Source organism: Haliotis asinina, chromosome 2 (assembly GCF_037392515.1).
Source record: "Haliotis asinina isolate JCU_RB_2024 chromosome 2, JCU_Hal_asi_v2, whole genome shotgun sequence".
NCBI classification, from domain to species: domain Eukaryota; kingdom Metazoa; phylum Mollusca; class Gastropoda; order Lepetellida; family Haliotidae; genus Haliotis; species Haliotis asinina.
The window spans coordinates 44639801-44653123 of NC_090281.1; the positions used below are offsets into that span (position 1 = coordinate 44639801).

The 13323-nt window shown below is 39.3% G+C and overlaps 1 protein-coding gene and 1 pseudogene across 10 annotated transcripts in view; both read left to right on the forward strand.

Annotated features, from left to right (window-relative positions):
• Positions 1-13323, forward strand: part of LOC137273780 (anaphase-promoting complex subunit 5-like) — a 134199-nt gene that overhangs the window by 75923 nt on the left and 44953 nt on the right. For 2 of the 10 annotated variants that reach the window (XM_067806633.1, XM_067806635.1), the window contains one exon: positions 9534-9708. The exons of the other annotated variants lie outside the window; for them this stretch is intronic. In XM_067806633.1, the coding sequence (XP_067662734.1) occupies positions 9605-9708 (104 nt within the window). In that variant the 5' untranslated portion in view covers positions 9534-9604. The remainder of the gene's footprint in view (positions 1-9533; positions 9709-13323) is intronic. 10 annotated transcript variants of the gene reach the window in all.
• On the forward strand, positions 6749-7698 carry LOC137274303 (uncharacterized; annotated as a pseudogene).

Below are 13323 nucleotides of genomic sequence, written 5' to 3' on the forward strand. Positions count from 1 at the left end.
AGTACTAGAATTTGTACTTTACTGAGAAAGTGAAATCCCAAATATGACATATGTTGCATTTGACCACTTTCTAAATGGCATTGTGTAATCATAGCTTTCGGCCGTGGGGGCCGTGCCAATTCACACTTTTCAGAAGGGTACACAAAGTATGCAGTCTAGACTACCAGTTGTCCGACTTTCATTTTTTGTGGAAGTCGCGGTGGTTGAGCAGGCTAGGCGGCTGACTTTGTGTGCTGGCGATTGGGTGCCTGACTCTGAAGGTGCAGGTTCGAATCCCGGATGGGACTCAACGAAAAAAGTACTAGAATTTGTACTTTACTGAGAAAGTGAAATCCCAGATATGACATATGTTGCATTTGACCACTTTCTAAATGGCATTGTGTAATCATAGCTTTCGGCCGTGGGTGCCATGCCAATTCACACTTACCAGACGGGTACACAAAGTACGAAGTCTAGACTACCAGTTGTCCGACTTTCATTTTTTGTGGAAGTCGCGGTGGCTGAGCAGGCTAGGCGGCTGACTTTGTGTGCTGGCGATTGGGTGCCTGACTCTGAAGGTGCGGGTTCGAATCCCAGAAAGTACTAGAATTTGTACTTTACTGAGAAAGTGAAATCCCAAATATGACATATGTTGCATTTGACCACTTTCTAAATGGCATTGTGTAATCATGAAATACATTTGCTGTGTCAGAAATTATGCAAAATATGCACCATAAATAGAGGATACTAAACGACCTTCCGTGTAGTACCAGTTTTTATTAAATGACTTAATGGTTTGGTATCAAACAAGCGAAAGCGAGTTTGATACTAAATCTTTAATGAGTTTAATGAAAATGGTATTTCACGGAAGCGAGTTTGGTGTTCTGTTTATTACTCGCCAACATAAATTGAGAGAAATTGTGGGGAAATTGCCTACAGTGTAAGGACTCTCAGCTTTCAAGTCAAGCAAGGTCTAGTAAAATCGCGACATCAACATTAGCATTGTGGCGTCACAACTTTGAACCATTTTGACGTCATACGTCAAGCAGCATTACACTAGTGTAATATTGAAGTGAAAATATTACACTGCAGTATCTTTAACGGGCGAGTAATAAAAGATTATATTAAACGCATGATTCGCAGACAAATATCAATTGGTGGTGATAATAGTACTGATAGGTTTGTATCAATATTTAGAATTAATAATGTTGTATTTGAGATTAAATTATTTGATATCTTGGAATCAGAATAGGTAGTAAACATGTAGATTTATTTTATTTCAAGACCATATATACTCAAAGGAAAACGATATTGAGACAAATATTTCAATGTAGGGCAGCTGTTCCATAAAAATGAACCACATATGCCGAAGATGTGCTGCTGTACAACGACAGCCTGGCATTATCTTGTTGAATCGTCATTCCAAGGCTGTTTTGTTACCCAAACTCATCTCAGTACTTCCCTGTCAATCATAGTCATTGCAGTGGAAGCTAGCTGCCTAAACTTGCACTCATCGGGACTGAAGAAATAGTCCGGGCTAGAGCTGGTGATGAATGTGCAGGCCACGGGTGGATCCGAGACTTTAAGCTGGTGTTGACAACTTGCCGGTTTGGACAGATGCCTTTTTTGACAGATTCCGATGTAGTATCATAGTCACTAGGCTACTCATGCAAAGTTTGATCAGCTTAAACATGCATGTTTGATCCACTAATGTATATATTTGACTGATCCATTGACATGGAAATAAGTGCTTAGATGTGGTATCATTCTGCAATATACCAATATGTTGTCTCAGATGCTGCACTGTAATGCAACAAAAAACATCAAACATAATTAAACACAGTTATCACTTATTCATGATATATAAAATGCATTGCTGATTAAGAAACAACAAATAAACAAATTATAAGCATGTAATTGCTAATCAAAAGTGCAATATTTTGTACTTAGGTTTACCTTCCTCGAAACGAAGCAGCCGCGAAACCAAACCCAGTCAGCGCCGGTGGCTGTGCACTCAAGTGTAACAAACCTTTTTCATTGGCCACTGGTTCATTTGCCGATATGCTTAGCTGGCTGTTTGTTTATGGCTTATAAACCTGATAGGTGTTAATTGCATGTGGTCAGTGACTGTAGTGCAATGCATATGGCCACTAGCAGGCAGGCATACAGGTGTCAATAAACCAGACATTGAGTTTTCTTTGTGACTGAGTCTGCTTATCACACTCAACATGTTTTTTTATGTAACGAATAGATTACTTACTTGTTTATTTACAACAGACAAGATTATACTACTGCATAACTCAGAGAACTTTCTGGAGAACTTGTTAGATACAGAAGTCAGAACCTAAAGTGGTGCCTTTTGGTACTTACAGTTTTTTGTGATTTATTTTTTTCTCAGTTTCAGTGGAACCGTTTCGGACTTAGTCTCAAAATGGATGGATGGGCTTCGTTTCCGGAGCACAACTCAAAAACTATTTAATATCTTACAGCAAAACTTGGCAGATATTTGAAGCAGACCACAGATGCCATACACAGAAATATTCTAAACTTCATTCACTATTTCCTTAAAGATAGACACATAATAGTCAAATCTCACAACACCCTTTCGGACCCTTAACCTCGAGAAAATGGCACCCCCTAGGGCAGCATCCTATCCTGCATGCTAGCAACTTTTCAACTTTATGATTAATGATATCTTTCCGGAAAAATGGCCAGAAATTACAACTGCTAAATTTGCCGATGACATTTCCTTTTGGATTTCATCCACCTCGATACAACAAGCTACAACTAAAGCTCAACGCATGCTAAATCACCTCCAAAACTGGGCCCACACTTGGGGGTTCCATATAAATGTCAAAAAAAACTGTGGGCATCCTATTCAAAAATCAACGTATGCAAAATTACACACCCAAACTACACCTGAATAATCGAAAAATTATTTTCGAAAAGGAAGCAAAATTTCTAGGAGTAATTTTCTACCAACACCTAACATGGACTCCCCATGGACTGCCCCGGTCCTGCACTCCCTCTCCCCCAGCAACCTCCAAAAGCTACACTCAATTCAGTATAAAGCCCTTAAACTTGCCCTAGGAGTCAGGAATGGCAGCTCCCTTAAAGACACTACTCCTCCTCACAGGCATCCCTTCAATCCGTACATGAATAAACCAAACTGCACGCAATTACAGGGGGCCCAACACAACCCTATATATATAAACAAATCAAAACATCTACCTTTAAAAATTCAAATATAGCAAAAATATAGCACCCCTATACTCACACCTTACCAGTCTGCTACATGCACTACAACTATTCACTATACAGCACACACCTCCCATATCAAACTTCCTACTAAATCATACAAACAAACTTGACAAGCACTCCAAAACAAACCTTATACAGACCCACTTAGACACACACTACTATTATTAATTGTAACCAGTACAAGCAACACATTAGCATTCAAATATTAAGAAAATATAAATATTGAATATTAGTTTCATCATGTATCAGTAATAGCTTACACAAAGACTCCTGTCAAAAGTAGTAAAACATATCTCACAGACATTTTGTTGAAAAAGGTATGAGTTATGACCACACAATTTCACAGATATTCTAGAGTTAATATCCTAGCCTGAGGTAATCAGACCTCCACTGTAAGACAAACCATCCACTAAGACATGGGTTATGTCTAGACGGGTTAATAAACTGCTTTGATGAGGTAAACATGCCATCACCTACATTAAAATAACATTATGCAAACACCATTAAGATTTGTTAAAGATCCAGCCCAGTGTAAACAGTATAGCATCCAGTAAATGTGCCAGCAAGATTAATGCCACTTCTAAGATGTTTTGGCGAAAGATCAAAGGCGCCGACAATACTTCATCAGACGATAGTGTGCACATTTTGCATTTTGTCACAATGTGTTGACGTCACAATGTAACCAACATCACAATGGATGACCCTAACTGCTTCGTCGCATCCCGTTTCTTGGTTTGCAGTTGCACCACACAGCCAACATCACTGTGGAAACATTACGTGTATGTTCAAATGTCTCATAGTTCGACTTGAAATCTTACAGAGACACGGAAATGTTGGCAATGTTTACATTCCCACAATGCAATCGTGGAATGTCGCTTGACTTGTCAGCTTCCTCTGAATGTACTGATCTAAACTTTCGTTGGTAGCAGAAATGAGGCGGTCATATTGCCTTGTATGGTTTAAGAGAATCACGGATGTGATTAAAATGACATAGAGAAGATATTTAACCCGAACATAAACCATCACCAAACTGTTCATCATTTGTTTTTCTAATAACCTTTGTCTTAACGCAGGGGGCTGACACGTCAAAAGAACAGCACGTCAGTTAGCCCTGTGAGAGGATTCTTAATTTAGGTCACAGACACCGTCCTCATGCTTTAACTATAATAGTTCAGGGTGAAAGTGTGCTTTATTACACTATACATGGTGGTAGAACGAACTGTATTTCTTAATTAGAATAGGATTAAGTACTCCCCGTCTGGTCATTAAAGTTGTTTTGATAGGGCACATCCCATTTTGTTTATTCTGTATTTCATTGGCTATTGTAGGTTACACCCATCTTTGTATCAGTCAGCAAATCAGAATCTTTATATTGTTTCAATTGTAGTTAAATAGCCTCCCCCTCCATTTGTCCATCAGTAGGGTTTAGACTCCTGACACAGATCAGCTCTAGCCCTCAGCCCAGAGGCTTGTACCGACTCTCTGTGGCCACCCTTGTTATTCTATTTCTTGTAAATAAAATTGTAATTAGCTTCTTGTGACTTTGGACTCTTTGCTGAGTTAATTCCCCCAAGCACACTATAGCACGCCAGTTAGATAAGGGATTTCACTGGAACTCTCACTTGGACCCAAGACCCATATCATAACAGCTGGATGACGCTAATAGCTTCATTGATCTTAGGTCAACAGTCAAAACAATAAGTGTTCTGAAAATGTAAGAATCTCAACTTTCCAGTAGTTTCCTGTTTCTTTTTCTGCTCTTTGTGAATTGGGTGTGTATCAGCAGCGCTGAATCACTGCCAAATTAACCTCAAAAACACTGTAATGGACGGTCCAGTTGGCGTCCATAGACGCTGTTCAAATAAAGATAGCCATGGTGGGTGTATAGTGGAAGTCTGAAGATTATCAGTATTGCCCATGAGGCAATCCTAGTTGTTACTTTCTTCTTCTTCTTTGTCTTCTCCTTCCTTACTGTCTTTCCCAGGAATATTGTCCTTGAAAAATATTTGAATTTGAATGGGATATAGAATTAATACACAAAATCATTATAAAGAACTGCTTAATTGTGAAAAACACATCATCTTGAATATATACTTACTCCTCCAGGAGTGCCTTGTGGTTAAAGCACTGGCATGCCATACCAAAGACCCATGTTCAATTCCCCTCATTGGTACAATGTGTGAAGCCCGTTTCTGATGCCCCCCGCCATACTCACTCACTCCATATGAATCTTTCTCTTTGATGAAAGACCAAGGAATATGTCATTCAGCCACGGCAATAGGACTTAAGTTTTGGTTAATTCAATTTTGATAGCATTTGACCCAAATTTAAAGCAGTATCTTGTCCTATGTATACAAGGGTTGTGAAAAAAGTGAACTGTCTGATATTCTGGGAGTGATTTGAGAGATTATAAAATAGATTATTTTCCTGAAAATCCTTAAAAGTTTTATTTGTTCCCCTCTTAGTTTAAAAGAATGTTTCACTGAAAATTACTTAATATTTTTAAAGTGAGTTGTGAGTCAGTTGTAAGTACTGAATTCCATGTGCAGCCCCAAACCCAACTGCCCTTTCCAAGACCTCTGAATAACAAGTGACTCATACATAACTCACCATTGGACTCATTGTGAGTGGTGTGTTAGCAATGCAACATGTTGTAGATTCAGCCATTGTTGGTCCATTCAAGTCATTGCGAACCCTTGATATAGTTGTTGAAGGTACCATAGATGCACTCATGCAGCTAACTGAACAATGTCATCAAGGATTAAGCAGGAATGAATACACGGTTATAATCCTGATCGATCTAGAAGGTGCATTTGATAAGGTGTGGTGGGATGGAGTCACCTTAAAGGCAGCTGAACTGGGAATAAGTGGCAGACTTCTTAAATTCATCAGAAGCTTCCTCAGCGAAAGACACATCCAAACCAAAGTAGGTAATGAGTATTCAGACTTAATCAGCATCAACACTGGAACACCCCAGGGTTCAATAATCAGCCCAATCCTTTTTAACATCATGATGCAGGATCTACCATCTGTAGTTTCAAAGCCACTGGGACAAGTCACATATGCTGATGATGGCTCCATATATATCACTCACAAAGATCTCAACCACATTGTGACGCATGCCAATGAATGTATGGAAGCAATAAACAATTGGGCAACCAAGTGGAAATTAAAGATATCCCAAGAAAAGACAGAATACACAGTCATCACCAGGAAACGAAAACATGTGTTGCCACTTGACAAACTTGGTATACAAATCTCTGGTCGGTCAATAGGCTACAACAAAAATCCGAAAATACTAGGGCTAACACTCGACCCTAAACTCACATGGAATGCCCATATTGACCGGTTACATCATGACTGTCTAAAGAGGCTGAACCTCATGAAGGTCATTTCATCAAAAGCTTGGGGGGCCGATTTTACCACCCTAAGAACATTCTATCTGACATTTATTAGGAGTAAGATGTCATATGCCATGGAAATCTGGTCATCATGCTGCCCAACGAGAATGAAAAGACTTTCAACCTTACAAAATTGTGCTCTCCGTCTCATAGTTGGTGCTCTGAAAACCACGCCAGTTGGGTCACTTGAGATAGAAGCAAACATCCCTCCACTTCAGATCCATTCGGAATCAGTTATCCTGAACAGAAGGATTAAAAATCACTTCCTTCCAAAAGATTCTTCAGGGCATCTCAAGAAAAACAAAGCAAAGAACTCCTTCTATGCAAGATCCAGCAGGCTACTCAAGGAAAGAAACATCTATCTCCCTTCTAGGTCAGACCCCAACTTTTCTCCAACAGCAATCATGAATGATATACCACCATGGCAATGGAAACCTCCAACCATAGTAACATCAATTCCAGAACAAGCCAATAAGTCAGAAAACCCAGTCAAGTTGAAGATGCTAGCCTTGGAGTTAATCCAGACTAAATATTCAGAATAGAGAAAGATCTACACTGACGGCTCCCTGGATCCAAACAATGGAAAAGCTGGGGCAGGCATATATCTCCAAGACGATGAGAGTAGTGTCATCATTCCACTCACCCCCTGCTCAATCCTCAGTGCAGAACTTACAGCAATAGAAAGAGCCTTGCTGGAAAATAAAGATCTTTCCAACTCCGGTCCTTACACCATCCTGACTGACTCTTTATCATCCCTGCACACTCTGTTGTCATACAAACCTACTGAGTACTACCATCAAACCAAAGCCATCAACAGTCTGCTACAAACCCTGAAAACTGTCATCTGCCTACAATGGATCCCAAGCCATGTAGGATTATTGGGAACGAAAAGGCTGACAAACTTGCCAAGCAAGCATCTGAGTGTGGCCCTCTGCTAAAACCTATGTCATCTCTACCTAGTTTGAAATGCAGAGTGAAGGAAACCTCTAGTGATAAATGGTCAAATATCTGGCTCAATAACAGCAAAGGTCGAAAGTACTTTGAACTGCAGGAATAACCCAACAGAATTTTCTACAAAAATATCAAAAGAACGGATCAAGTTACCATCTCTAGAATCCGACTGAACCACTTTCCCTGTCAGAGCTATCCAAATATCATCTGGCAACTGACCCCATTTGCACATTTTGTAATCAAGAAGAGGAAGATCTTGAGCACATCTTATTCAGATGCCCCGAATATGATGAAATCAGGTCAACAGCCAACAACAATCTTAAAGAAGCCCTTGAAAACAGAAATAATGAATGGGCTCAATTCATCAATATAATCAAGAGGAGAAACGAGAGGGCACATGCAAGGGCCACGACGCCAGAGGCATGCTCCACTACCTAACCTAACCTAGTTGTTGAATTGTCAATCATCTTTGATGGAATGCACAAGTCTTGGTCCTTATGACTTTTGTGTGATGGACCAAGTGACTGTTCATAAGGGCTTAATTCTCCATGGATTGTACTTTGCTGATTTTTGGTTCCATTTTGGCCTAGTGTCTGTAGTGTGTCTTGGAGATGGTAAACAGCTCCATCTATGCCTTGTGGCGGTAGTGGTTGGGTAACATACACAGTTACATCCTCTTGCATCACTGGCCCCCAAATGGAGGGAAGAATCTGATGCATCTCTTTGAACTTTTTGGAAAGAAAATTGAGTCCTGTATCACCTTTCAGATCTTTGATGTTGTTAGTAGCATCACCAGACTTGTACCGTGATTGTTGAGAGAAGCAACCTTGGCTTGTGGCTTGATCATGTTGTGAATGTGCTTGTGTGAGTTTGTCAGAAATCTGTATTATTTCCCCGAATAGTGGGACATCATCTGAAGCAGACCTGTGTTGCTGTACGCTGTTGTGGCTGCTTGATTCATGCAGGGATACATCAGAGAATGTTGTGGCCTTTGTGTTGGACATGATGATTTCTGGACAGTGTTGATCTGCATCCATATCTGTGCTTTTGGATGTTGATGTACGAAATATTGAATCATGGGGAACTTCAGGAAAACCATAGGCCTGGTCATGCTCATAATTTTTTATCAAATTTCTCTTTTCTTTTTGAAATATGTCTCTTTGGCGTGTTATGCTGCCAGAATTTGATGTACCTGTTCTGGGTGGTTTGAAATTTTCAGAATGTTTCCACTGATTTTGTGTATCTTGTTTAGAAATGGTTCCTGGTCTTGAATTAAACCGAGGAACAGGCATCTTAGGTTCTTCATGCATAGCTCCAGATGATGGGGCTCTGTCAGCCATTTTTATATGAACTTTCAGGTGTTGTTTAAGTATGTTCCACCTTTTTCATGGCCACCTACAAATCGATATAATCAATACAATCAACCTGATAGGGATGGTTTTGAAATATTTTCAAAAAACCTAGATTACTCGTCATTTCGAGTTGATCATAGATATATGATTGATGAAGGAAGAATACTACATGGTAGAAGGTTTGGCTACTATTACCATCAGTGTGGTCACAGAGACTCAACATTATCAATAGTTGCAGTTCAACAGTTGGCTCATGTTTAGATATTACATATGTAGTTTGAGGCAATAAATCAGTTAGTACCATGACACGTTTTGTACTCACAGGCAGGAAACAATGCCTAACAACTTATTGTTTTTGTAATTTTAGACATCAGTAGAAAGCAATCCTTGGTCAGATATGGTGAATTTCTATCATTTTATAATGAAACGTGAGCTACTGATCAATAAACTGTTCCAGTCTATACGCGACCCTTGAATTTTTGAAAATCATATTTTTTGTGTAACTTAAACATTGAGTGCTAAATGGGTAGAGAGAGAGACAATCAGGCCATTGCATTCATTTGTGTAATGTGACATGACTTTACCTCAGTTGCAGTCACTGATGTCATCTTTGCTGTCGACTCAGGAACCTGAATTGGTTTTCAACAATTTCTGTGTACAATGAGAGGTCCCGGTGTAGTGGAAGAAGTCAAAGTCAACTTCTACAAGGAAACAGAAACTTTATCTTACCATGCAATGATGTTTTGTACGAAGCAGCTGCAGTTGTATGTTGTCAATCCAAAACTGCAGTTTTCCTTCTTTCGGATTGGTGCTATAATTGTTCTACACCGTCATCTCTATTTATAACCTTTTATAAACCTTCTGTATCTGAAGAGCTACGTATCTGAAAAGTTATGCATCTCAATAGTTGTGTTGCAGTGCAATAATTGCATCCTCAAGGACAGTTGCCAGATTAAAACATTTAGTAAATTTGATGCAGTGAATAATCTAGTATTGTTTTCTTTATTTATACCATAACCACTTGACCTCTTCTGAATGAAGTCCAAGGAATTCCTCAGAGGAAGTGTTTTGTTTCCACCGAAGCTGATTTGGGTGCATTGTTGATATATCCTCCCAATTTGTCCAGTAAATCACTGCTTATCTCCCTTCCCTTGTCATCATCTGTGAGAGAGAATGTGGTCATCCCAATCTGCTTAACCATGAGTGTTTACATGAATTTCTCTGTTTTTCCCAAGACAGAAATGCCATTGTCTTGAAGAAACATTTGTGCACCATACAGGGGAAGAGGTAAACTAATAGCTAGTCTCTGAAATGAACATATTTTACTGAAAAAACGTCCATTGTGAAACAAAAAATAATGTAATGAAATGGAGCCCTGAGACTTCCTTCATTTTCAGAAGCTATGGAAATCTAGACTTGCCACATTTTCTAGACTTGCGTGGGCTTTCTTGGATATTTATACTTCAGGGTCAGTACAACAGACTAAGGAAGAGGTTAGAGTTTTCCTGAAGCAGTGAACGCAAGTTACTGAGGCCTTAGGAATGACCACCTGTGAAACAAAGTTGCTGATTGCACAACTAAATCAGATTGTAACCAGTCACAAGTCCTGAACTATCGCACCATGAAAGGACCATGTTAGAACAGAGGTTTGTAGGAAGATATAACCTCTGTGGGAAGAGAATGAGCAGCACCATACATTATATATTTCATACTTTCACATGAATTGTTTAAGTAATACTTAGTGGGGTACATAGTTACACTGTACACATCATTGTGTATTTTTATGTCTCTGTTTCTGGTTTCAGTCAGTTTGCTCTTTTGTTTTCACACCCTCTAACTGGTGTCTTTACACATGATAATATATCTGCACTGATAACCCATGCCTGATCTGTTTCATGTACACGTACAGTTTCTGTAATCTGGTATTTTTATGAGACCTGGATGCACAAAACAAACTCACAGTGTTTGCTAAACTATTCTGTCATGAAATATCTGTGTAGGAAATAATGCGCACTTATGCACCGTAAGATTTAATTAAACAGAGGTATTTGCAGATACGCAGACAATTGGTTTGTGGTAATAATAGTACTGACATGTTTGCAATGTTGTCAATACTCAGAAATAGTCATGTTCTATTTGAAATTAAAGGACACGTGCAGCCAAACAAACATAATTCAAACAGTTATCACGTATTCATGATATGTACAATGCATTTCTGATTAAGAAAAAAGATATAAACAAAATTGTAAGTGTATAATGGCAAATCAAACGTGCAATATGTTGTACATCACTTGAAATGAAGCAGCTGTGATTCCGAACCCTCTTCATTGGCCACTGGTTCATTTGCTGATATGCTTAGGTGGGTCTTTGTTTATGGCATATAACTGCCCAATAGGTGTTAATTTCAAATTGGATGTGGTCAGTGCTTGCATTGCATATTGTCATTAGCAGAGCAGGCAGACATATGGGTGTGAATAAACCAGACATATTGAGTTTTCTCTGTGACAGAGTTTTCCATAGATTATTTACTCGTTTGTGTACACAACCAAGATTAGACAACTGTTCATGACCTCATACAGGTTGTTCAGCTTGACCTGATCAAGTGAATACTAATGCATTGCATGACTATGTCACAACTGGTTGGATCTATTATTGTGAAGGGATGCAACTTTGTCGGGTGATGATCAACATGTCTGAACAGCTGAGACAAGGTCAGCGTTTGACATATCAGTGTCGAGAAATGTGCTAACTTTCTGTAAACAATTATTTGCAGATGGTTTAATGTTTCCTATTGGGCTTTTAGGCAGCGAGCTCCCTTAGTTTAATGAACTTAACCAGCAGTTTGTGTTTGACCTCCTGGGTCATGCATATGTAGAGTAGCTCAGGTCAATCTGGACAACCTGTACTTCAGACAGGCATAGTCTGTTTCAAGTTCCGCAAACCTGTTCACTGCGCAAGGGTTATGAGCGAAGTGCAGCATGGCTGCTGAAACCACTTTTTCCTGCACTGGGGGAAAATTAGTGAATTGTTTGAACTCCAGTTTCACAGGCCTTTTTTCATTGTGGTTTTTTTTTTTTCAACTTTATAGGTTAAATTGGCATTTTTGATGATTTGTTTTGTATCAGAATCGGCAAAGATGCATTTTACGTTGCATGGAGAGATGACTGTTTCAATGTAGTGCAACTGTTCCACAAAAATGAGCCATATCACCCTAAGAGGGGTGAAAGATACTGCTGTACCACTGCCTGTGGTCTGATGTTATCTTGTTTAATCGACATTCCACTACTGTTCTGTTGCTCACTCTGGGTACCTCAGGTCACGGAAACACTTCCCTGTCAATCCCAATTCTTGCATCCTTGCTTGTAACTGCTATCAGTGTAGTTGTAGCATAGTCACCTAAGGCTACTCATGCAAAGTTTGATCAGCTTAAATATGCAGGTTTGATCCACTAATGTGTATGTTTGACTGATCCATTGACATGGAAATAAGAGCTAATAGATGCGATATCATTCTGCAGTATACCGATATGTTGTCTTAGATGCAGTACAATGTTTATGTATATGTTTGCTGCATTCCATGTCAGATGAAAGGAGATAACACTAGTAACGTCAGCCTTGTAATTAATTACATTTATATTGTCCATTGTGGTTGATGGAAGCCATGCCCACCAAGCAGACTAAAGTCAATTGTAGTGCCATACTGTTAATAGATAGGACAGTTTAGCCTGTAAAAATACTCAGAATCATTAGAACAGTTTTGACTCTCCTTCTGTGATGTGGCAGAAATATCACCATAATGAACTGATTTGGAGTAGCCAGTTGTAAAAAGCTTTATCTTGTTATAATGCCAAAGAACCAGGTTCAGTTGAGTACTATGTGTGAACCGGGTTCAGTTGAGTACTATGTGTGAACCGGGTTCAGTTGAGTACTATGTGTGAACCGGGTTCAGTTGAGTGCTATGTGTGAATTTTATTTTTGCTGTCCCTCAGATTTTGGCCCAAGTGACACAAGATTCTGTATAACATCAAGGATACAATGTTTCATGGATAGTACATTGTCTATACAGTGGAATCTGTCAAATTCGGGCCTTGGGTAAATCGGTTTTCTTTACAATTCTGACCTTAGTGGTGGTCCCGGCAGAAATGAGTTAATTTATCATTACACAAACGCTGAATAAATCAGACTCGGTATAATTCGGAATTCGGACTAAAATCTCAGCCCGACAAGGCAATTGACTATGAAAACATGCTGACTACATCAGACATCCTGCAGGAGGCGGAGTGAGTGGCCTAATTAGCGGTCCCCGACTTCAAGCGGATTATCAGCTTAATCAGTAAAAAAACAACTCAACCAAGAGGAAAAGACCTTGCCGAAAAGTAC